Consider the following 24,629-nt stretch of genomic DNA (forward strand, 5'->3'; position numbering starts at 1 on the left):
CTAATAGATAACTAGCTAGATAGCTATCCAATAGATAACTAGCTAGCTAGCCAATAGGTAACTAGCTAGATAGTTAGCCGATAGATAACTAGCTAGAAAGCTAGCCAATAGATAGCTAGCTAGCCAATAGACAACTAGCTAGATAGCTAGCCAATAGATAACTAGATAGATAGTTAGCGAATAGATAACTAGCTAGATAGCCAGCCAATAGATACATAGCTAGCTAATAGACAACTAGCTAGATAGTTAGCCAATAGATAACTAGCTAGAAAGCTAGCCAATAGATAACTAGCTAATAGATAACTAGCTAGATAGCTAGACAATGCATAACTAGCTAGATAGCTAGCCAATCGATAACTAGCTAGCGACTTTCAATCAACGGTGAGGAAGTCAAATTCAAACTCGGTTTGTTTTCAGGTGAAGGAGGGTGACGCGCGGGAGTTGACCCCGTCCCTCCTGGACGCTTTCGACCTGGACGCGCCGGCGGACGAGCTGACCTTTAGCCTGACGACGGCGCCGGCGCACGGCGACCTGAAGGCCGGCACCCCGAGCGCCGCGCTGGTGGCCGTGTCGTCCTTCACCCTGCGACAGCTGCGCCAGGGTATGCGCACCCCCATCCCACCTCACCCCCCAAAAAACCACTCGCGTGCCCAAAACAATGACGAGGTTTTGCGTCCAGGCTTGCGCGTTTGGTACGCGCACGACGACTCGGAGACGCTGGAGGACCGAATGACCCTGCGACTGACCGACGGCGTCCATTCGCTTAGCGCCACCGCCGCCATCGTCGTGCTGCCCGTCGATGACCACCCGCCGCGCCTCGTCAGGTACCAAAATCCGGGTTGGGGGCATTTCACCTGTCAAGATTGATTGATTGATTGATTGATTTTGATATGTATTTACTTATTTGTGTGTTTATTTGTTGAGTCATTTATTCATTGGGTTGTTTCTCTGTTTATTGACTTATTTACCTATTATTTATTTCTTTATTTTTTGTTGATTCAATTTATTTATGTATTTATTTATTGGGTGGTTTATCTGTTTATTTACCTTGTATAGCAAATTTATTTGTTATTTATATATTTATTTAGTTATTTGTGTATTTGTTGAGTCATTTATTCATTGGGTTGTTTATTGACCTATTATTTATTTATTTGTTTTTTAAATTCAATTTATTCAATGTATTTATTTATGTGTTTAGTTACTTATTCATTGGGTTGTTTATTTGTGTCTTTATTTGCCTTGTATTTATTTATTTTTACTTCCGGAAAAACTGATCCTGTGACTGTGAAGTGACCTTGAGAGTTTTGAAAGGCGCTTAGAAATTAAATGTATTATTACAGATAGCTAATATAGCCCAATAGAGCGTTAACTAACTAGATAGCCATATAGCTAATAAATAGCCAGAGACATAACTAGCGAGCAAGACAGATAGCCAATAGATAGCCAGCTAGACAGTTAGCTAACGAGCTAGCTAGCCATCCAGCTAATAAATAGCCAGCTACATGTGCTGATAGAGAGCAAATGGATAGCAAATAGATAGCCAGCTAGGTAGCTAGCTAATAGATAGAACTCCTCCGCCGCCAGGGGCGCGTGTGCAACAGGTTGGCGCAAAAACAGCTTGCACTTGACTTCCACTGCAGCTGGCAAGCGCCAGTTGGGTCTTTATTTTAGGGGGGGGGGGGGGGGCTGCGTCCTCGCCATTTTTCGCATTTTTTTGGGCGTGAGTCACATGACAGAGGGAGTGCGCCCGCGCTGCCATGCGGAAGAAGGTGGTTAGCGGCGCGGAGGGCGACATGTGGCGGGTCGCTCTGCTCCAGTGGGCGAGCGCTCAAACAATGTTTTCATTTGAATGAGTGATTGGGAATTTGCACCCTTGACTGGGTCGCCCCACTCGAACCCCTCCGGAGCCCGGCGCTGGCGGGGCGAGCAGGCGGAACAAACGCGACGGAACGCCAGGCGCGACAGATGCTCGTCGCCGCCTCCTGCAGGACGAAGGCCTCGCCCGTCGCCGCTCGCCCGCTGCCGCCGCCGCCTTTTACTTCCGAGTGAAGACGCAGGCAGACGCTTTGTCGTGTAGCCCCCCGACACCAGCGCGGCCCCCCCGGGAGGGAGCAACCTGCTGTCATGCTAATCTTCCACCTCGCTCGACAAAATGGTCGCAGCTCGGCGGCCATTTTGTCAACGGCGCCGTCTTTTTCCATCGCGAGAAACCATCTCAATTGATTGACGGCGGCCTTTTAGAATAATAATAATCATAATAAGAATCCATTTCATTTCTAAGCGCCTTTCAAAACTCTCAAGGTCACTTTACAGTGGGTAGCTAACTAATAGATAACTAATATTAGATAGCAAATAGATAGCTAGCTAGTTAGATCACGAATAGATAGCTAGTTATGTAGCCAGCTAATAAATAGCTAACAGCCAATAGCTAGCAAAAAGATAGCTAACTAGGTAGCCAGCTAATAGATAGCTAACAGCCAGTTAGATAGCTAATGATTGCTGATTCAGTTAGAGATAGCTAGCCATATAGCTAATAGATAGCTAGCTAGCTAGTTAGTCATAATAATACATTTCATTTCTATGCGCCTTTCAAACCTCTCAAGGTCACTTTACAGTCACAGGATCCCTTTTCCTGCGGGTGAGCAGCGGTAGTCACATGCGCCAGCGTTCACTCAACCCGGAAGTAACTCAGATAGAAAGCTAGCTAGCTAGCCAGCTAATAGATAGCCAGCTTGATAGTGAGCCAGCTAGACAGTTAGCTAGATAGCCAATTAGCTAATAGATAACCAGCTAATAGATAGCAAAAGGATAGCCAGCTAGGTAGATAGATAGTCAGCTACGTAGCTAGCTAGCTAGCCAGATAGCTAATGGATAGACGGGCAGGTGTGCGGGATTGGCCCCCCGACCGGGCGCGTACTACTTTTGTTGCTGTCAAGCTCACGTTCCTGTTTCAGGAACGCCGGCGCGGAGGCGGAGCCTGGCGAGCGCCGGCTGCTCTCGGCCGTGGTCCTCCAGGCCGAGGACGCCGACACGCCGCCAGAGAAAGTCTTCTACCTGCTCCACGCGGCGCCGCGCTTCGGACGACTGCAGCTGGAGGTGACCCCGACGCGCTCACCCCCCCCCGCCCACCGCCTGACGATCGGCGTCGCCCCGATTTTCAGAGCCCGACGGGCCTGACGGAGCTGGCGGCCGGCGTCAACTTCACCCAAGACGACGTGGACGCCAACCGGCTGAGCTACGTGGCCCGCCGGGGCGCAGACGGGGGGGCCTTGGCCGCTCACGACGGCTTCCGCTTCAGCCTCAGCGACCTGCGGCACCAAAGCTCCGCCCACACCTTCGCCATCAGCATCGGCGACGCCCGCAAAGGTCAGCGTGACGCACGGGAAGGGGCGGGGCCCGTTAATGTCCCCTTTGGTTTTCTTGCTTTCGGCGTCCTCCCTTTCTATTCTTTTTTTTTTGGGTGGTCTCGAAGGCCCTCCAGCCGACAGCAGGCCGGCCGACTGTGCCAAACGCGGCGTGTTGGCACGTCGCCGCCGTCAATAATAGATGAGACGGCGGCGATGTGCCAGCACGCTTTGCCAGTCGGGCGAACGCGGCCGCCGCCCGAGACCCTCGGCGCCACCTGGACCCTTCTGGCGCCCCCCCCGAAGGACCTGGTTCTTGACGAGCCACACGCGATGCCTTTTACACGCTGCCGACTTTTGTTTTGGCGCGCTTCCTCGCCCGCCTTGTCGTTGGCTTCCTTGTTTGGCTCCTCGCGGACCCCTCGCCTCGCCCCCCCCCCCCCTTGCATTTGCTTTACCGCCCATTTAAGCGTCCCGCCCGGCTTCCCCAGGTGACATTTGGGTGCGGACGGGCGTGGTCCAGGTGGCGTCGGGCCAGCGGGCGGTCCTGAGCACCGACTTCCTGCAGGCGGGCGACGGCGGCGGGCGCCCCGAGCGACTGGTCTTCACGGTGACGGCGGCGCCGCGCCGCGGCCTCCTGCACGCGGCGGCCCGGCCCGGCGTGCCGCTAGCCGCCTTCACGCAGATGGACGTGGCCGCCCAGCGCGTTTGCTACACGCACGACGACGGGCCGCTGCACCGTAGCGACGCCTTCAGGTCAGTCACCCGCGAGGCCCCGCCTCTTAAAGTCTTTCCCCCGACGCCATTTCAAAGTGGCGAAACGAAGGCGGCAGAGTGACAGCTCGCCGCGCTCGGCACCAAAGGCATCCGGCTGAGCGGCTGCCGTTTTGGCGGCGAAAGCGCTAACGCGCCGGCGCCAAAATGTGGCGTGTGTTGCCGTGACAACAACCAGGTTGCCAAACGCGGCCTCCGCCTCAGACAGATGTTGCCAAGCGAAGCGCCGCCGACGCCGAGCCTGGGGCGCCGATCCAGATTGCATCTTCTACGCCCGTTTGACGGTCACTCTCCATATGTCGCCGGCACTTTTTCCTGGCCGCCAACCTCGTTTTGCGCGGCAGCTTCGTCGTGAGCAACGGCGAGCGGTCGCAAGCCGGCACGCTGCGGGTGTCCATCGAGGCGGCGGACCGCGTCCCGCCCACGCTGGAGGTCAACGCGGGGCTGCGGGTGCGCGACGGCGGCGCGGTGACCGTCGGCGCCGAGGTCCTGCGGCTCGGCGACGCGGCGGCGCCCCCCTCGGAGCTCACCTTCACGCTGAGCGAGGCGCCGCGCTTCGGGCGGCTGCTGCTGGAGGGCGTTCCTCTCCGCGCCGGTAGCGCGCCCGTCTTCACCCAGGCCGACGTGGACGGGGGGCGGCTGGCTTACCGGCACGACGACCCCGGCGGCCGGCGCCTCAACGACAGCTTCCGTTTCCTGCCCAGCGACGGCCGCAACCGCGGCTACCTGAAAGACGGGCGGCTGACGACCGAGCCGGCGCTCTTCCGCATCCACGTGAGCGAACCGAGCGCCGCCGCCAAAAGCGAGGCCCGACGCCTTTCATCTCGACGTGACCTCCGGTTCCTGCGCCGAGGTGGAGCATGCGGACCGGTCGCCTCCCGTCCTGACGGTCTTGCGGCGCCCCAGCGAGGTGGTCCGCCTGAGAGACGGTCGGCGGGCCATCCGGATCACGTCCGAGCACCTGCGGGCCTTCGACGCTCACAGTCCGCCCGACCTGCTCCAGTTCGCCGTCGTCACGCCGCCGCGCTTCGGACACCTGGAGAATAGCCGCACCGGTAAGATGGCCGCCGCCATTTCGAAGCTGGTCCCGAGACGCACACCCAAACATCTTCCGCTTAAAACTCGAGCCGTCACCATAAAATCGGCAAAAAAAGATTGGTGAACGCCAGTTTGGTGGCGCCACACTTGGTCCAAACAGCATCTTCTGTATACAGTGATACGTTGGCTTACGAATGTAATTGTTTCCCTGACAGAGTGTGTAAGGCGAAAAGTGTGTATCCCAAACATTAATTTCCCGTTGGAAACAATTAAAATGAGAATAATCCGTTCCCAGATCCAGATAAAACATCATTTTCTACTAAATAAGCTTTAAAACTACACAAAATAGACCTTATTTTATGTATAATAAATGTGCTATGCTGTTGTAATGAACGAAATAATCTGTACTGTATAATAAAGTCATTTTATTGACCTTTGTGATGGTCGATGATGGCTTGATGGAATGGAGTGGCTGCTTTCATCAGCATGAAACACTTGATGAGGAAGGTAGCCTTCTTCTTCCACCATCTTGAAGAATGATTCCCTGTAAGCTTTGGCAGCTTTGTCGTCAGAACTGGCTGCCTCACCATGACAAATGAGACTATGAATCCCTGTACGACGACACTTAAAGTTCTCGAAGCATCCGTGGCTAGCCTTCAAATCATCAATGGATGACGAACTTCCAGGTTGCCGTGCTTTCTCTGTGATAATTTTGCCTAGTTCCTCATCAATTGTGTTCTATTTAGCTGGATCGATAGCTTTTTGCCTCAAGAGTCTCTAGGAGCTCTGGGTTGTGCATCTTGGAAGTTGTCATATTGCAACAGATGCAGGCAGACACACTAGAAACTGCATTAATAGTTGATTCCCTAGCTTGTCCTTTCTCTTCAAATTGATGGGATATTTTAACCTTGCAGTCAACACTCTGCCTTTGAACTATCAATAAAGTTTTCTATCCATTTTCTCACTTTCTCTCTGTCATCTCCCTACCTATTTTATTTGCAGCTCTGTGTTTCTGTAAACCCACCCCCAACTGCTGAATTCTTGACCAATTAAGTGTGTCTTTAACCGCTGGGGGCGGGGAATACAGGACAAAAAAGTCAGATGCCATTTCCTTGTTAGAACGGGCTCGTTCGTGAACGCCACATCATTCATTGCGGCGCTCCGTGTGTATCCCGAAAAATAGTTTGTGTGCCAAGATTAAATTCTCGTGAATTTAACGTTCGGAAGCCGAAAAGTTCGTTAGCCAAGGCCTTCGTAAGCCGAGGTATTTGTAGACGAGTTGGAATCAGAATCAGAATCAGAATACCTTTATTCGTCCCGCAATGGGGAAATTTGCAGTCCACAGCAGCAATTGAAGAGGGATGGGGTTGGGGTGGGAGTGAAAGGATAGAAAACAAGATATTCTAAGCATAACAAAATAAAAATGTCAACTGTATACTGTGCAAATGTAGATGTGCAAAAACCGTTCTATAAACAAGACTGTACATAGTGCAGAATCAAGAGATGCATTTAGATATATTGCAACAACCCATATTTACAAGTGTCCAGTTTTTTTTTTTTTTGTTTTTTTTTTTTCACATGTGATCATTGGGGAACCAGAAAAAAATGTCAATCAAAGACGCGAGTCTACATTTCTTCCACTTGGGTGCCGATTGATTGTGAGTGCGATTGAGGTTTCCCTGATGGGACTTGAGACCCGATTAAGCAGAGTCCCGGCTTCCGTCCTCTTCCTTCCACGCGGGCTTCCAGGGGCGTACGTCCGGGGCCGCTTCACGCAGCGAGACCTTCAGCGCCGCTCGCTCATCTTTGTGGTGCCCGCCGACGCCGACGTGACGGAAGACGACTTCGTGTTCCGACTGAGCGACCCGGCGGGGAACGCCGCCCTGCCGCAAACGTGAGGTCCCGCCGGGCACCTTTGGGTGTGCGCTTTGTTATATGCTAAGCGCTCGCCGCTATACTGCCAGGAGTCGAAGTTTCCAAACATTTCATCTGGATCGGATTTGGTGTGGTGGGTTGGGGTCTCGGTACGAGTAAACTTGTGGATGTGGATTTGTTTCCAAAAGGCTGAAAAAAAAAAATGGAGGGCGGGTGGGTGGGGGGGGGGGGGCAGGCGTCTTTCCTTGCTAATACTCGCCAGCCGCTACTCGCGCGCTGAGCCAATCGAGTGCCGTGTTTGACGCAGGTTGGACCTGACCTGGTCCCGAATCGAGCTGTCGGCCAGCTGCTTCCGGATCTGCGAGACGGCGGGAACGCTTCAGGTCCAGATCCGACGGCGCGGGAAGAGCGCCGACCCGGCCTACGTTGCCATCCAGGTGGGGGCCGCCTCGCTCGCTTGCACGCAGACGCACCAAAGGGGTCACGGGAAGCGTTTTGACCGTTCGGCCACTCCCGGCAGGTCCGGGACGGCACCGCCAGAGCGGGTCGAGACTTCACACACAGCACAGCCGGACTGATTCAGTTTGACCCAGGTGAGGGTGGATGCCGTCTTCATTTGCGGGGGCGTGGCCTGCAAATGGTCCTTGGTAACATCGCAGGAGTCGACCTGAAAACGTGGAGCATCTTCCTGGAAGCCGACGGCCTGGAAGAGAATGACGAGAACTTCAGCGTCACGTTGCGGGACCCCAAGAACGCCGTCTTGGGGCAGACGACCTCCGCCAGGGTGGAGATCGTCGACCCCAGAGGAGGTGACGTAGCGTCCGTAGCCTTCAAAGCGAAAAAGCTTTCTGGGCACGTTGATTCCTATTCCGGTCACCGACCACAAGGGTGGAGAGAGTTCCGCTCCGTCTTGCAGTGAGGACAAACGTGACCGCGTAAGAATCAGGTTCCTCGGAAGGTTTTGGTTGAACAGGATGAACGGGTCCTAGCGGCTAGGTGTAGGATCAACATTTTGTTGGTCCTGCACATAAGCGTGGACATTGGTGTCTCTCTCAGGACATTGCGATTTGAGCAAAGGGGAAAGACCCAAGGCCCCTCCCCCGTCGCCAGTCGTCACGTCTCCTCCGGCAGTCGCCACGTCCCCCACGGCGAAGGATGACACCGTCTTGGATGCGGAAGTGGAGAGGTTTTACGGGGAGAGTACACACCCTCCCCGAGGCGATGTCCCGAACCGCCGACCCTTCGCGGGCGCCGATGACGACAACCCGGAGGAAGTGCAAGACCAAGCGCCTCCACAACACCCAGACGAGGACGTCGCCGGGAAGGCCGGAGGACTTCAGGTGAGTAAAACCGCTTTGGGGAAGGCGCCCCCCACCCTTTTGGGAGAAAATCGGGATGATGCGAACAAGCGTCTTCCCTGCCCACAGGTGCCGACGGAGGGACCGAAGCCCGACCAGAAAGTCTGGACGGTAAGAAAGCTGAACCGGGAACCCGAGCAAAGACGCCAAAACCAAGATTAGAACCAGAATCTCAATGGAAATCCCAGAGCCAAGAAAAACCACAATTATATCTGGACTGAAAAAACACAAAGCGGGAAAAAGAGCCACAATCCTAACAGGGCAACAATCTGAACCAAAAGCAGAAGACGAGCCACAGCTCCAACACCAAATCTCCACCAGAAAGAAAAAGGCCCAATGGATCAACAGCAAAACAAAAACAGAAGAGAACAGCTCCAGACTGCCCAGAGTCGCAATTGAAACCAAAATCAGACCCCGAACCACAAGTGAAATCAATCAAGAACCAAATTCTGGTCCCAAACAATAATCGGAACCCTAATCGAGAGCAAAAACAAGCGGAATACAGTGATACCTCGGGTTACCAACTTTTAGCTTTACGAACGTTAAATTGATGAAAATTTAACCCTGGCATACGAACTATTTTTCGGGATACACACGGAGCACCACAATGAGTGATGTGTCATTCGCAAACGAGACCGTTCTAACAACAAAATGGCAGCTGACTTGTTTTTGTCCTCTATTCGCCGCCCCCAGTCGTCGGTTAAAGCCACGTGATTGGTCAAGAACGCAGCAGTGAGGAGGGGGGGGGGGGTTTTAAACATGAAAGAGACAGGCAGACGACAGACAGTGAGAAAATGGATAGAAAACACAGTGACATTTGGACTCATTTCAACTTTGATAGTTCAAAGGCAGTGTAGACTGCAAGGTTAAAATATCCCATCAATCAGGCTCCACAAAGTAGTACACTTGATGCAAAAAGCTATCAACCCAGCTACACAGAACACAACTGATGAGGAACTAGGTAAAATTATCAATGAAAATGTTTCTTAAGCCGTCATCTGTACTTCTCTGAAGGTGTCGGACATTCCGCTTCTTCGCCAGCAAACTTGGATAAGAAGCGAAATGTCCGACACCTTCAAAGAAGTACAGATGACGGTTGAAGAAACCTTTTCATTGATGGACCACTCCTGTACGACTGAGAGCTTACACAGATGTAGGTAAAATTATCGCAGAGAAAGCACCTCCAAGGGATCATTCCTCAAGATGGTGGAAGAAGAAGGTTACGTTCCTCATCAAGTCTTTAATGCTGTTGAAAGCGGCCACTCCATTCCATCAAGCCATCAACAACCAACTCAAAGGTCAATAAAACCACTTGATTATACAGTAGTTTATTTATTTCATTATAATACCATAGCACATTTATTATACATAAAATAAAGTATATTTTGTGTAGTTTTAAGGCTTATTTAGTAGTTAATTATGTTTTATGGGGACCTGGGAACGGATTATTCTCAATTTGAATGGTTTCCTATGGGAAATTATTTTTTGGGATACACATTGTTGGCCTTACACACTCTGTCTGGGAACCAATTAAGTTCGTACGCCAAGGTATCACTGTAGTCCACAATCCAAATGGGTCCTCCATCAGTTCCACAGTCTGACTTCGCTGCGCTTGGAGGAGGTCGAGGCCCCGCAGGCCGAGAGGAGGCGGCGAGCGGCACGCCGGCGTCGGACCTCCGTGGACGGCGAGGCGCTCTATTTTCAAAGTGGACCTGGTCGCCCGGCAAGGAAAGTAGCCGCTAATGCTAAGAAGAATGAAAGGTGGCCATCTTGCCAAGTTCTCGGGGACTTTCCACTAAATAGATACAGCGCCACATATACGCTTGATACAATAGCTGAAGTAAATATACTTGTTTTTTTTAATCTAGAAAATAAAACATACTCTGTTGTTTGAATGAACAACAACACAAAAAAATGTCACTTAGCCTAGTTTCTTTAGCATATCTCACACAGGTCTTCTTTCGACTGTGTGTTTTGTTTGGCCAGGGACATTCTGTGCCGGATGCGGTCCACGTGAGCCTTGCTCGTGGCTATCATCTATGTATTAGCAAGCTAGCTAGCTTTCTATCTATTTGAGTGGCTAGCTAAATAGCCAGGTGGCGAGCTGAATAGCAGGTGGATGGATGGCTGGGTGGCTATCAGTCTCACTTGAAAAGTTCTGACTTTTTTGCTCTATTTTTTATACCAGCTTTCTATCTATTTGAGTTACTTCTGGGTTGAGTGACCTTGAGAGTTTTGAAAGGCGCTTAGAAATCAAATGTATTATTATTATTATTATTATTATTATTATTATTATAATAATAATAATCCGCCAGAATGATGAATCGTTTGCAGAATTGTTTTTTGTTTCGCGTCTGGCCAGGGTCGTCGGCGCTAACAGGTCCCGAAAGGGCCCCGTCCCCGAGCGACAAGGTCTCGGAAGTTCCAGCGGGAAAAAGCACACCCGGCTCGTCCAAAAGACTTTTAATGCCACCTAGCTGAGGACTTTGTGGTGCGGGTGCAGGGGGAGAGCGGAGGTAAAAGCTCGGATGTCGCAGACGACCGTCGCGGCGTCCTTCAAGGCCGGCGAGGAGACGGGTAGGAAGTTCAGCGAGCTGACCTCGCCGTAGGAGGCGGTGTCCGGCTCGCAGTTGGGGTCCGCGTTGGGCGGGTCGCCCTCCTCCGGGCCGAAGCCCACCACCTGAACCAAAAGGCACTCGTGTCAATGGCGCCGCAAAACCCTCAAAACTGCTTGAGCAGACATTTTGACAAGTGAGAAACCTAAACTTGATTGAAAGTAAAATGCTTTCCCAATACAGTGATACCTCGGCTTACGCACGCCTTGGCTAACGAACTTTTCGGCTTACAAACGTTAAATTAACGAGAATTCAATCTTGGCAGCCAAACTATTTTTCGGGATACACACGGAGCGCCACAATGAGTGATGTGTCGTTCGCCAATGAGCCCGTTCTAACAAGGAAATGGCAGCCAACTCCCCCCCGTCTTCGGTTAAAGCCGCACGTGATTGGTCAAGAACGCAGCAATGGGGGGTTTGCGTTATTCCGGGTTGAGTGAACGCATGTGGCTGCCGCTGCTCACCCAGAGAAAAACTGATCCAGTGACTTTAAAGTGACATTGAGAGTTTTGAAAGGCACTTACAAATGAAATGTATTATTATTATTATTACTCCTCGCCCACGCAAAGCCGCCCTTGGCAGAACAATTGATGAGGAACTAGGTAAAATGATCGCAGAGAAAGCACGGCAACTTCACTCGGATATCGTCAAGAGGCAACCTGGAAGTTCGTCATCCATTGATGACTTCAAGGCTAGCTTTACTTTAAGCGTCGTCGTACAGGGATTCATAGTGTCATTCGTCATGGTGAGGCAGCCAGTTCTGACGCTAAAGCTGCCAAAGCTTACAAGGAATCATTTCTCAAGATTGGTCCATTGTGGGACGAATAAAGGTTTTCTGATTCTGAAGATGGCGGAAGAAGAAGGCTACGTTCCTCATCAAGTGTTTCACACTGATGAAAGCGGCCACTCCATTCCATAAAGCCATCAACGACCATCACAAAGGTCAATAAAACCACTTTATTATACAGTACAGTTCATTTTGTTCATTACAAAACCATAGCACATTTATTATACATAAAATGAGGTCTATATTTTGTGTCGTTTTAAGGCTTCTTTAGTAGAAAACTGTGTTTTATGGGGACCTGGGAACGGATTATTCTCATTTTAATGGTTTCCTATGGGAAATTAATGTTTGGGATACACTCTTCGCCTTACACACTCTGTCTGGGAACCAATTAAGTTTGTAAACCAAGGTATCACTGTACCACAAAACCACAAATCCCACAGGCATCTCTTCTTTATCCTCTGCAAGGAAGGGGAAGATTTGGTGGCGCCGGCCCAAAGACAAGGCTGTTGTTTTTTGTTTTGGGGGGGATTGCAAAGAGTAAGTATGACTTGTTTTTAGGTGAGGGGGAGCGGGGGGTGTCATCTTACGTGCACACTTAGCTTCCTGGCGTCGCCGCGGTGCTCGGAGAACCAGTCCAGCAGATGGTCTCGCGTCAACTCTTTCAGCGCCGAGATCTGCCAGGAAACAAGAGAGCGGACACGCTTACTAGGCCGCCGCCCCCTTTTTGACCACGGGCGCCCGAAAGACGTCGCCCACCCGGCCGGCCGTTCACCTCCATGTTGAGTCTCTGGAAGAGGAACTGTCGGGTCAGCACCTCAAACCAGTTGCGGTCCACCTCCTCGCCCAGGTGGGCGTCCTCGCACTCCTTCATCTTGACCAGCGCCGTCACTTGCGTCCGGAAGGCCTCGTCGCTCAGCGCCGTCAGACGGCCGCCGAACGATTGCAGGAACTCCTCCACTTTGGACTCCACCAACTCCGTGCTGACAAACGGGACAAAAGTAGCGTCGCCACGCCAAGTTGAACATCGGGGTCACATTGGGGTCAACCGTCACCTCTGACCCTATCTATCTAGCTATGTATCTGTTGGCTATCGATTGGCTCGCTAGCTAGCTCAACTGTCACCTCTGACCCTATCTGGCTAGCTAGCTAGCTATCTATTCACTATCGAGCTCTGTATTTGTTGGCTATCGATTGGCTCGCAAGCTAGCTCAACCGTCACCTCTGACCTAGCTATGTATTTGCTAGCTAGAGAGCTTGCTATCTATTTGAGTTACTTCCGGGTTGAGTGAACACTGGCGCGTGTGGCTGCCGCTGCTCGCCCACAGAAAAACTCATCCTGTGACTGTAAAGTGACCTTGAGAGTTTTGAAGGCGCGTGTATAGGCGACTATAAGGCGCTTATACATGAAATGGATTATTATTATTATATATGGATAGCTAGCTATTTATCTATCTATTCGCTATCGAGCTGGCTGGCTATTTAGCAAGGTATCTGTTGGCTATCAATTGGCTCGCTAGCTAGCTTTCTATCAATTTGAGTTACTTCCGGGTTTCGTGAACGCTGGTGCATGTGGCTGCCGCTGCTCACCCACACAAAAACTGATCCTGTGACTTTGTGACCTTGAGAGTTTTGAAGGGCGCTTAGAAATGAAATGTATTATTATTATTATCTAGCTACCTAGCTAGCTATCTTTTCGTTATATATTTGCTAGCTAGCTAGCTTTCTTTCTATCAATTTGAGTTACTTTTGGGTCGAGTGAACGCTGGCGTATGTGGCTACCGCTGCTCACCCACACAAAAACTTGACTTGAAGAACCTGTGACTGTAAAGTGACTTTGAAAGTTTTGAAAGGCGCTTAGAAATGAAATGTACTATTATTATTTTTTGTTTTAAAAACTGAGGCGCCGACCTGAATTTGGTGGCCTGCGTTTCCACGGTGACGGAGAAGCCCAGGATGCCCGAAGTGTTTCTGCAGGTGGGGTACACGTGGTAGCTGGAAGACAAAGACACGTTGAAACAGCCGCGACCTCCCCCCATGACCCCACGCGCATCCCCCATTCGCCAGCGCCACTCACCCCAGCGTCTCTTTGGTCCGCAGGAAGTCGAAGCACGGCTCCTCCATGTGCATCTGAATTTGGGGAAGCCATTAAAATAGGATATAAATAGAGCAAGATTTACTATCAAGCTGGCTATCTAGCTAGCTATTAGCTATCTATTAGCTAGCGAGCAAGATTGGTGAGATAAGGCAAACAATTGACATGGTTTACAATCCAAATAAAACTGTCATTTGCTATCTATTAGCTCTGGCTGGCTGGCTAGCTAGCTAGCCAGCAAGTATCTTTTATGGAAAGCCGGGAACGGATTATGCCCATTTTAATGGTTTCCTATGGGATTTTTTTTGAGATACACACTTTTCGCCTTACACACTCTGTCTGGGAACCAATTAAGTTCGTAAGTTGAGGTCTCACTGTATTAGCAATCCAATAATAATAATAATAATATTAATAATAATAATAACAATAATCCATTTCATTTCCAAGCACCTTTCAAAACGCTCAAGGTCACTTTACAGTCACAGGATAAGTTTCTCTGCGGCAGAGCAGCGGCAGCCACACAGGCTAGCATTCACTCTACCCGGAAGTACCTCAAATTGATAAAAAGCTAGCTAGCTAGCTAGCCAGCCAAACTAGCCCGCTAATAGCTATCTAGCTAGATAGCTAGTCAGCCGACTAGACCACTAATAGATAGCTACTACAGTAAAGTCTCGTTATATCGATATTCAAGGGAGTCGGAAAAAATATCGATATAAGCGGGACTATCGATATATCCGACCGACCCTGTTTGCATGTAATTTTCTCCGTGCGTGCATCGAAATAGTATCGATATAACCGGGACTATCGATATATCCGATATCGATATAACGAGACTTTACTGTATATAATAAATATATAGCTAGGTAACAACGGGCAAATATTGTGGCAAGATCCAAAGCAACTCACCACCAGAAGCTCCATCAGGGCGTGTTCACGCAGTTTCTTCAGGCCTGACTGGAACATGGACACATGCAGGCACAGGCACACTTTAAGAGGGCACTCGGGGACGTCCTCCCACCCCTCCTGGAACAAGCGTGACGGGCACCTGGTAGTAGACGGTGACCTCGGAGTTGGCGTCGCCCTTGTTGAGGGACTTGACCTTGCACAGGTGATGAGCGACGGGCAGCTCCACCACGCGGAAGGACACGGGCACCTCCGCCGGCAGAGGCTGGAAACGCAGAGTCCTGCGGGACAGACGCGCTCATGGTCAGCGACGGCTCTCGGTGACCAAAAGCAGCCCGGAAGCGGCGGCAGCTCACTCCGTCAGGTAGTGCAGGAAGTCCTTGGCCTCCTGCGGCGGAAAAAGTATCTGGTTAGGCGGCGGGGGACGGACGGACGGACGGCAAATGAAGCCTCGGACCGACCGTGCTGGTAAAGTTGCCCTGCACCAGACCCTCGGCGTACAGTTGCGCCTTCAGCTGGCCCACAAAGTCCAGCAGGTCCGGCAGGCTCAAGCCGGCCACCGCCGCCCGGTACTTCTCGGCCAGCGACCAGCGACGCTGCTCCAGAATCAGCAGGCGCACGTCCCTGCGCGCCGGCAACAGGTCTCAGTCTTTGTTTCACCCCCCCCCCGTCGCCGTTAGGGTTAAGGTTAGGGTTTGGGGATATGGTTAAGGGTTATGTTAGGAGTTAGGGTTAGGGTTTAAGACAGTGGTTCTTAATCTTGTTGGAGGCACCAACCCCCACTAGTTTCATATGCTCATTCACCGAACCCTCCTTCCAATGACTGTGTCTACTAACTGCAGACTATGGCGGAGGATCCACCGAACCCCTGAGACGACTCACCGAACCCCTAGGGTTCAATCGAACCCAGTTTAAGGACCACTGGTTTAGGGTTATGGTTAGGGTTTAGGGGTTAGGATTTAGGGGTTAGGGTTTATGGTTTAGGGTTAGCATGCCAGGAGTCTAGGGTTAGGGTTTATGCTTTAGGGTTATGGTCAGGGTTAGGGTAAAGGGTTAGGGTTCCGGGAGACTAAGGTTAGGGTTTAGGGGTTAGGGTTTATGGGTTATGATTCAGGGTTAGGGTGCCGGGAAGCACGCACTTGCCCAGACGCTCCGGCTTGATGAGGATGTTGAAGTAGGTCTTCTTCAGCTGCTCCAGAAACATGGCGAACACGCCGCCGTCCGAGCTGAAGTTCGCCAGGTGCTCCACCAGAAGCTTCAGCAGCAGCTGAAAAGAGACGTACGGGTGGGCGTGAGAGGGGGAGGTGTGCGAGTTCGAAGATGCATCGGTACGCGGCGCTCACGGGCAGCTTGTGGTTGAAGCCTTTGAGCATGAGCACCAGGCCGTGCTCGCCGGCCACCAGTTTGTACTCCAACTGGGCCACGTCGGCCTCGTACGCCGGCTCCGACAGGTTGTGGGCCAGGATGTTGACAAACAGGTCGAAGAGAACCAGGCTGAAAGAGCACGTGAGCTAGCTTTCTATCCCACTTACTTGTCTATTAGCTATCTATCTTTCTATCTGAGTTACTTCCGGGTTGAGTGAAGGCCTAGCTAGCTATCTCTTAGTTATCTGTTAGCTATCTATTAGTTAGCTAGCCGTCTATCCGAGTTACTTAGCTATCTATTAGCAAGCTGGCTTTCTATGCGAGTTACTTCCCGGTTGAGTAAAGGCCTAGCTTGCTATCTGTTAGCTACCTATTAGCTAGCAAGCTTTCTATCCAAGTTGCTATCTATTAGCTGTCTATTAACGAGCTAGCTTTCTATCTGAGTTACTTCCAGGTTGAGTTAAGGCCTAGCTAGCTATCTGTTAGCTATCTATTGGCTAGACTGGCGCGGAAGCCTCTCAACGGCAAACGGCGGTTGGCGAGATTCTGCCCGCGTACGTGCGCTCTCTTACTTCTCGGGACTCTTCTGAATCACCGGCGACATCAAGTGGAAGCGAATATACGCTGAAAGAAGAAGAAGAAGAAGAAGAAGAAGGGAAAATAGCTCAACGCTCAGCATGTATCGACAGGACGAATCCACCGGGTGGTGCTGTGCCTCCTTTGTACTCACCTTTGGGGATCTTGAACTTGTTGTCCTTCTTGTACCACAGGCAACCTCGTTCCTCGTCCAAGATCTTCACGGGATAATCCGTGTCGGGACAGTCGGAGGGCCTCAGGGCAAAGTCGGAAGCTAAGGAAGGCAAAGGGGGGGGCGGGGTTAATCTCCACCCGTCACACATTGGCCAATATCTTTTTTTTTTAATGACACACCAATGAAATTGTTTTCAGCGGGAAGGTGGAGATCGGGGTTGACTTCAAAATCGGACGCCCAGCGTTGAGCCCACTCGTCCGGGATGTCTGAAGGCGGCAAACAAACGCGCTCAAATCAGGAGGAAAACTCGGCCCTCCCTGCGCCGCGATGTGACGCGTGGTCCTACCCTCCACGCTGTAGGAGGTCCCAAACCACTTCTCCCGGAGCTGGCAGCGGCCTTGGTGCTCCGGAGAAAGCAGCAGCAAGTTGGCGCGCTGGCAAGTCAGCAAGGACAGCGCCTCGCCAATCACCTGACACACAAAATAATCAGAATCGTACATGTCACTTATCAGCGCCTTTCAAAACTCTCAAGGTCACTAGACAGTCACACGATCAGTTTTTCTGTGGGTGAGCAGCGGCAGCCACACGCGCCAGCGTTCATTCAACCGGGAATAACTCAAATTAGCTATCTCGCTAATAGGTGACGAATAGATAGCTAGCTAGCTAGCTAGTTAGAGAGCTAAAAGATAACAAATAGACAGCTAGCTAGGTAGCCTGTCAGGGTTTTGCAAGGTGGTGATGGCAGTTGCGGATCCCAAAAAGCAGGCAGGAGGGAGCAGGAGGTTGTGTTTGAGAAATTGTATGGAAATAAAGTCAGCAGGAACAAAATCTCAAACATCAAAATCGTCTGAACAGAAAAAAAATACAAAGCATCAAAAGAAAACCAAGATTAAAAGTCCGCCAAGGTGAAACAAACACACGCACATGCATATAATGCATACAATTGCATCGTACAACAAACAATGACCCGACACCGGATGGTCGTGGCGGGAGTCCTTTTGAGCGTCACTGATTGAAACGACCAGCACCTGCGAGGCTGCAGAAAGGGCTGACAGCGCTACCCGTTGGGCGCCAATCCGAACGTGGCAGTCCGCCACTGATCGCGATGACCAGGACCTGTGCAGGTGCAGGCGGGGCCGAAAAGGCCACCCGTTGGTCGCCAACCAGATCATGACATAGCCAGCAACGGTGACACCGTTCAACCGGGAATAACTCTATAGATATATATATAGTATAATAGATGACTAAGAGATAGCTAGTTAGCTAGTTACAGCTAATAGATAGCAAATAGATAGCTAGCTAGGTAGCCAGCAAAGGTGACCCAGTTCAACTGGGAATAACTCAAATAGATCAAGTTAGCTAGCTAGCTAGCTAATAGATAACTAATAGATAGCTAGCTAGTTAGACAGCTAATAGATCGCAAATAGATAGCTAGCCACGATGACCCGTTTTTTTCCGAGACGACGCGCAAGATCAAGTTAGCTACCTAGCTCGCTAGCTAATGGATAAGTAATGCGCCCGATCCGTCATTGGGCGGGAAAAGCAGGCGAGGGGGGTGGCGGGAGGACTCCGACCCACCTGAGCGTCAAAGTCAAACATGAGCTGGTCTCCGGTCAGGAAGTCCTCTTTGGGAAACAGCTGCATGTTCTCGCAGACGTTCTCCACAAACTCGATGGGGTCCGTCTGGGGGGGGGGGCAGAAAAAGCCGTCAATCACCCGAGCGGCCAAAGAGCCACCGTTCTTCGCCGAGGATAAAGAATGCGCAACTGCCACTGCTGCTATTTGTTTGCCAAAAAAAAGCGCTGCAGCAAAGAGGATGATTAGCGTTAGCATTCTGCTACGTTACGGCGGCTTGGCCATTTTGGAGCGATCCCCCGTTATTGCCTGTTATGTTAGCATGCGATCGCCCGTTATGATAGCATGCCGGCAATGCGATCGCCCATTATGATAGCATGCTAGCATGCGATCGCCCGTTATGTTAGCATGCTAGCATGCGAGCGGCGCTCTACCTGCTCCTGGTAGTGAAACTCGTTATCTTCGATCTTCTGAATTTCCTGGTAGATCCTGAAGAGGAAATGACAATGGCGTCACCGTCTGCGCCTCGCTGGCGTTGGCGCGTGTTAAGCAGACCTCTGCTGGGGGCCGAGCGTCCGCAACATCTTCAGGTACTGGAACACCAAGTCAACCACCTGCACGCGTTCAGAGAAACGGAGAGCGAGAGAGGGCGTGATGAGAAAAAGAAGAAGAATAATAATAATAATAATAATACATTCCATACATCCGCCGACCTGGTAGAAGTGGCGGAAGCCCTCGTCCGTCAGCGTGATGGAGACGGAGAAGATGGAGTAGGTGCTGTTCTGGTCGAAGCCCGTCTCGCTGTTCCCCCCGAATAGAGCCAGCGCCCAGCATCTGAAAACACGGGCGACGCCGCCGTCAGCGGCGCCGGTGGGTCGCCGGCGGCGACGACGGGGCGACGCCCTCACTTCTTGCGCAGCAGGGAAAGGACGCTGCCGCCGCCCTCGTGTCCGATCAGCCAGGAGATGTAGTGGAGGGGCTTCACCCTGTTGCCGGGCGACGCCCAGCGCGTTAGGGGCCCGACCGGCGCCGCTCGGTGCCGTCGATACTCACCTGTAGTGCTTGGCCTGCGGCGGCAAGGCCCAGCTGACGGTCAGGGCGTGCACCTTCCTCACGGGGACCACTGCCGGGGTCAGGGGGGGAAAAAAATGGCCGTCGACCGTCATTTGCCTGCCGGCGAGCCTTTGGCGTTACCTCGGTAGAGTTTGTGGAAGGCCGGCGTGTCGAACGGCCTCGCCAGGTGACTGAAGTCCGCCGCCGCTTCACCACTGACCACAACAACAAACAACAATTTTGCCTCAGACGACGACGACAAGTGAGGACCGGGAAGAGGACGACGGCCGTGGCTCACTTGTTGGGGATATGGACAAAGATCTCGCGGACCCAACGCTCCAACGTGTCCAAGGTCTCTGAATGAGGAGGAAGCAAAGGAGGTGAAATAAAGTTGGTGAGTGTGTGGCTTGTGCGTCCAGGAGGCAGGTGGTTGGGTGGTCCGGTGGGCGAGACCGACCGTTGGACTGCACGGCGAGCGTCATGTAGTGCGCCGAGTAGAAGCGGGTCCAAAAGTGGCGCAGGTGCCGGTAGGTGTTGATGCCTCGCTCTCTGGGCTCCTGCTTCAAGGTCTGAGCGTTTCCTGGTGCGCCACAAACTACGTCAAGGCGACCCCGCCCCCACCCTCAACCAAAAACGGCGGCGGCGACGACGACAATGACGACCCACCCCAGCAGAACTTGCTCATGGGATGTCCCGGCGCCGCCAGGCTGCCAAACAGCATCTCCTTGCGATGCGAGTCCGAAGGCCTGGCCAGCTGGTACTCTGCCACCGAGCCAATGGGAAGGAGACAAGGCGTGAGGCCCCGCCTCCAATCGGGCGCCGTGCCCCGCCGCTCTTACCGCTGTCCACCGCCTCCACCTCGCGGTCCACCGCGTCCTCGATCATCAGCGGGCAGATGAAGAACTGGGCCCACCTGCCGCCACACATTTGCAACACGTCGCTCACAAAGCGCTCTCGCCCAACGGCCGGGCGAGTAAGCGGGCGAGACCTGTCGAGCGCCTCCCGAAAGTGCTTCTTCTGCACGTCGAACTGGAAGACGGTGCGCTCGCAGTCGGTGGAGGCGTTGTCGCTGCCGCCGTGCTTCTTGAGGAAGGCGTCAAAGCCGTTCTCCGCCGGGTACTTGCGGCTCCCCATGAAGACCACTGAGCCGCGTCACCGCGGCGACAAGACACGCCCACACTCAGTGGCGCCGGGCGACATCCACATCCTGGCGAGGGGGCGGGACTTACTGTGCTCCAGAAAGTGGGCCAGGCCGGGGAGGTCGTCGGGGTCGCTGAAGCTGCCCACGCCGACGCAGAGGGCGGCGGCGGCCTGCGGGCGCAAAGGTCAGGAGGGCCAATGGCAAGGAGGCGTGACCTCACCTGCTTTTCGCCACTCTTCTTCTTCTTCTTCTTGGCGGTGGTCTCCTCATCCAGCTCGGCCGAGTCGCTGTCCCGCCCTTCGTCTTCATCGTCCTCGTCGTCTTCCTCCGAGCCCTCGCCCGAATCGTCCTCGTCTTCTCCGCCGTCACCTTCGTCCTCCTCGTCCTCGTCGTCATCCTGGTCCGTACCGGCGTCCCCTCCTTCCATCTTGCTGACGCTCAAGTCAGAGATGAGCAGCGCTCTGAGACCGTTGCTCAGCTGGACGTATCTGAAAATGGTCGCCTGGGGTCACTTTGTGTCCACTAGTCACGTGCCGTTCACGAACGAGTAGGTTCTTAGAGCCGGATCTCTGAAGTGAACCAAGAGAGCCGGCTCCTAATAAGGAACTGGAAATGGGAGCAGACTTAAAAATTGCTGGATTGTTTTGAGTTCAATGAGAGACACATTTCGGAGAACTTAGCAGAGGAGCTGGGGAGTTCGTGCAGCACGCATGCACTGCGGTCGAGTGTACGCTGGCGCGCTCTTGGCTGCCGCTATTCGCCCGCAAAAAAAATTGGCTTCTTTTTAGTTTTTACGATTCCTGTAACCACGGGAAATACTCGACAGCCACTAGAAGAACTTATGGTTGAATTCCAGTCCGTCTTGGCTGTCGGATAGTCTTGTTATTGTTTGTCCGGATCACAGACGAGAACACGTACCATCTCCACCCACTTGGACCCGCTGTTGAGGGTTAACCTGGACGCTGCCTGTCTCTGGACGTTGCTGGTCGATATGTCGCAAGAACTGGCAAGTCATTCAAGTGCCAGTCCCGGAAACTCTCTCATTTGAATGCCTTGCATGTCAAATTTCCGGAACCTCTCCCACAGTCGTTGCCACTGTATATCGTCCCCCGAAACCGCATCGTGGCTTTTTAAAAGATTTCTCCGCTGTCCTCACCTCTCACACACCTCTCCGCCCTCTCACCAAATATAATTGTTCTCGGGGATTTCAACGTACACATTGACAATTCCACCTATCCCCTCACCAAAGACTTCATTCCCTCACTCAGTTTTTGCGCAGAACCCTCAAGCTTCCTGGCCTCTGGTAGAGGACCCAAGCTAATAATGGGGGACAGACACCACCCATGGTGTGTGAGACAAGGATTTTTTTTTTTTATATATTTCTCGAGCTCACCATTTTTTTTCCTCGTATTGAGTGACAGCCATTTTGGATTTCTGATGAAAATCTGCCTGCATTCGATCATTGATATTTGCTCATCTGCCGTTTGTATTTCGCTTTAGACTTCAAATACTGAAGAATACAGATGATTTCAGATAAATTCAACTAAATGATTACTAAATCCGTCCAATTAATAACTTAAATAACGAAAATAGTGACCATGTTCAGATGTTTGGTCACAGATTTTCATCCCCTCAAAAATAGATTGAAGTTCACAGTCTTTTTGCTAACACTACATTTTATAAAGGTGAATAAGTTGTATTTTTATAACTCATAGAAGTGGTAGAATATATCTTTTTCTCCATAACTGCCAAGTTTCAAGCAAAAAGAAGCATTAGCATCTATATTTCGAGAGCTCACAATTTTCTTTCCTAGTATTCAGTGACAGCCATTTTGGATGTCTGATGAAAATCTGCCTGCATTCCATCGTTGATATTTGCGCATTAATGTTTTGAATCTTCTCTCGTGTTTTCTGTCCTTGTTTAGAATTTCAAAAGCTTTCCAATGGTACTTTACTCGTTCAGATCTGACAAAAACTAAGACATTTATGATAGTTTCAAGTGTAATAAAGAACTCGCTCACAGATTTTCATTACAGACAGAAAATCCCCTTCTATTTCCAAAATTAAAAATTCCACGATTCCCTTATTATTTGTCATAGAACAATGCACTTTAATATGACTTTAATTCGCTGAAGAAGCGTGTTGGATAAGAAGCGAAACGTCCGACACCTTGAAAGAAGTCCAGATGACGGCTGAAGAAACCTTTTCATCGATGGACCACTCCTGCACCACTGAGAGTTTACACAGACGCACTTTTAATATGGTATTAGGAAATGTGTGATGAATTACGATAGAACTTTTTTGTCCCATCCCGGCCATACTTTGTCCTCGCCCGCTCAAATGTTTTCCGTCTCTTTGTGTGAAATTCCGAAGCCCACCTGTATTTCTTGGGGTCGTTGGGAGACTTGGTGATCTCGGGGTCCCCTTGCTCTTCGGCGGCGCCATCCGGTTCGCCCCGGTCCGGAGAGGAGGCCCGACCCGAAGCGTTGCCGGCGGCGACGGATTTGCTGGTCTGAGGCATGGCGACGACGCTGCTGGGACAAGGGGCGGGCACATCATCTTCATGCTGCTTCATGTCACAAAGAGGGTACAGCAAGTGCTGAAGAATGAATGACTATGCGTCTTTGCGTTGTCGCCGCTTTTGCTGGTGAGCGGTCGCGGACGACCCGTCGCGCCGGTCCTGGTGGCCTTTCCACCGACCGACCGTCGCGATTTACATCTTCAGAAGCCGATCACTGTCATAATTGATCCAATCGGAGCCAATGACGGACCGGGCGGCGATTCGGTCGTACTACATTAGCGCCCGTTAGCTAATCCGGCTAGCGCAGCGGACCTCGTCTTGCCGGTTGGGTGCTTCGTTAACCGACGGTCGGCCGCCAGGCCACGGACGGCGTCTCCCGACGCGAGCGGGGACGGTTTCATGGGACGTTCAACTTGAATGGAAACTTACTGCCGTTCGTGAGAACTTGTAGCGGCGCGAGTCCAAGCGGCGACTCCGACGCAGCGACCGGTTTCCGAGATGGGATGAAGCAAAGCCAGCGATTGGTCGGCGGCCCGACATAGCTGGCTAAACAGGCATTTGATTGGACGCTACCCTGAGCTCTTCCGGGTTTTCTTCTTCGCGTTTTTGTCGTCGTCTTCTTCTACGTTTCGTCGTTTTTTTTCAATTCAAATGGAATGCGAACCAACAAAGTAAAAGAAACAAACAACGCCGCAAACAAAACAGAAGAAAATCAATCAAACACACTGGCTTTGAAAAGATCGTGGAGCTTCTAGGAGTAAATCTAAAGTGCGTCTCGAGAAATCTTTCCGCATAGTTAATTTCTGTAAACAATTGGCAACATACATTAGGCCAGGGGTGTCAAACTCATTTGGCATCGCGGGCCACATACGGCCTCGGGCAGAGGTCGGCAACCTTTACGACTCAAAGAGCCGTTTGGACCCATTTCCCACAGAAAAGAAAACACTGGGAGCCACAAAATCCTTTTGACATTTAAAATGAAGACAACACTGCATCTTTTCATCATCGTTTTTTACCTTTATATATGCATAAACAAACTATAGTGTGTTGCATTTATGAATCAGTTAACTGTTACAGAGAAGCAAAATTACATTTCTGCACGCAACAAAAACATTTTAAACTCCGAAAGAAAGACGTTGGGTTCAAGATTACTTTCAAATATAATACTCAATGTCTATTTGGAAAAAAAAGAATACGTATTTGCAAAATGTCTGTGTAAGCTCTCAGTCGTACAGGAGTGGTCCATCGATGAGAAGGTTTCTTCAGTCGTCATCTGTACAAAAGTGAAGGTTTCGGACGTTTCGCCTCCTATCCAAGAGGCTTCGTCAGCGAACTAAAGTCTGACTGGTCGTATCGGCCCTATTTATATATCCCTAATGTCCAGACATGGCGGCGTCGGACACAGCTGCGATAGGTCCCTCCTCTCAGGTTGGGGGAAC

At 51.4% G+C, this 24,629-nt stretch overlaps 2 protein-coding genes across 2 annotated transcripts in view; one reads left to right on the forward strand and one right to left on the reverse strand.

Moving 5' to 3' along the window:
- frem1b (Fras1 related extracellular matrix 1b) overlaps positions 1 to 10,675 on the forward strand; it is a 36,273-nt gene extending 25,598 nt beyond the window's left edge. The window contains exons 20-33 of the mRNA XM_089000156.1: positions 418 to 601; positions 680 to 824; positions 2,955 to 3,096; positions 3,162 to 3,366; positions 3,836 to 4,100; positions 4,463 to 4,892; positions 4,972 to 5,173; positions 6,906 to 7,050; positions 7,339 to 7,468; positions 7,552 to 7,624; positions 7,691 to 7,840; positions 8,088 to 8,371; positions 8,459 to 8,500; positions 9,978 to 10,675. Coding sequence (XP_088856282.1) covers positions 418 to 601; positions 680 to 824; positions 2,955 to 3,096; positions 3,162 to 3,366; positions 3,836 to 4,100; positions 4,463 to 4,892; positions 4,972 to 5,173; positions 6,906 to 7,050; positions 7,339 to 7,468; positions 7,552 to 7,624; positions 7,691 to 7,840; positions 8,088 to 8,371; positions 8,459 to 8,500; positions 9,978 to 10,283 — 2,703 coding nt within the window. The 3' untranslated portion in view covers positions 10,284 to 10,675. The remainder of the gene's footprint in view (positions 1 to 417; positions 602 to 679; positions 825 to 2,954; positions 3,097 to 3,161; positions 3,367 to 3,835; positions 4,101 to 4,462; positions 4,893 to 4,971; positions 5,174 to 6,905; positions 7,051 to 7,338; positions 7,469 to 7,551; positions 7,625 to 7,690; positions 7,841 to 8,087; positions 8,372 to 8,458; positions 8,501 to 9,977) is intronic.
- A 162-nt stretch (positions 10,676 to 10,837) lies between these two features.
- nrd1b (nardilysin b (N-arginine dibasic convertase)) lies at positions 10,838 to 23,747 on the reverse strand. The gene is made up of 31 exons (XM_089000157.1): positions 23,620 to 23,747; positions 23,048 to 23,203; positions 20,891 to 21,158; positions 20,759 to 20,840; positions 20,518 to 20,671; positions 20,369 to 20,442; positions 20,196 to 20,291; positions 19,987 to 20,109; positions 19,828 to 19,885; positions 19,671 to 19,744; positions 19,530 to 19,599; positions 19,385 to 19,462; positions 19,190 to 19,310; positions 19,032 to 19,090; positions 18,911 to 18,965; positions 18,480 to 18,584; positions 17,248 to 17,371; positions 17,081 to 17,167; positions 16,881 to 17,000; positions 16,723 to 16,774; positions 16,129 to 16,279; positions 15,925 to 16,052; positions 15,247 to 15,409; positions 15,142 to 15,173; positions 14,928 to 15,066; positions 14,789 to 14,836; positions 13,865 to 13,917; positions 13,699 to 13,782; positions 12,563 to 12,770; positions 12,378 to 12,464; positions 10,838 to 11,069 (listed from the first exon to the last, which is right to left on the reverse strand). Exons 2-31 carry the CDS (start codon positions 23,188 to 23,190, stop codon positions 10,863 to 10,865), a joined length of 3,243 nt encoding a protein of 1,080 aa, XP_088856283.1. The 5' UTR covers positions 23,191 to 23,203; positions 23,620 to 23,747; the 3' UTR covers positions 10,838 to 10,862.
- Between the last annotated feature and the right edge of the window lie 882 nt (positions 23,748 to 24,629).

Source organism: Hippocampus bargibanti, linkage group LG07 (assembly GCF_051943395.1).
Source record: "Hippocampus bargibanti isolate YZ-2025 linkage group LG07, ASM5194339v1, whole genome shotgun sequence".
Taxonomy (NCBI): Eukaryota; Metazoa; Chordata; class Actinopteri; order Syngnathiformes; family Syngnathidae; genus Hippocampus; species Hippocampus bargibanti.

Coding starts and splice junctions, on each gene's coding strand:
- nrd1b (XM_089000157.1), bottom strand. CDS start 23,190: ATGCCTCAGACCAGCAAATCCGTCGCCGCCGGCAACGCTTCGGGTCGG. Junction 20,110..20,195: donor CATGAGCAAGTTCTGCTGGG/GTGGGTCGTCAT, acceptor GTGGCGCACCAG/GAAACGCTCAGACCTTGAAG. Junction 17,001..17,080: donor CGCTGAAAACAATTTCATTG/GTGTGTCATTAA, acceptor TGCCTTCCTTAG/CTTCCGACTTTGCCCTGAGG.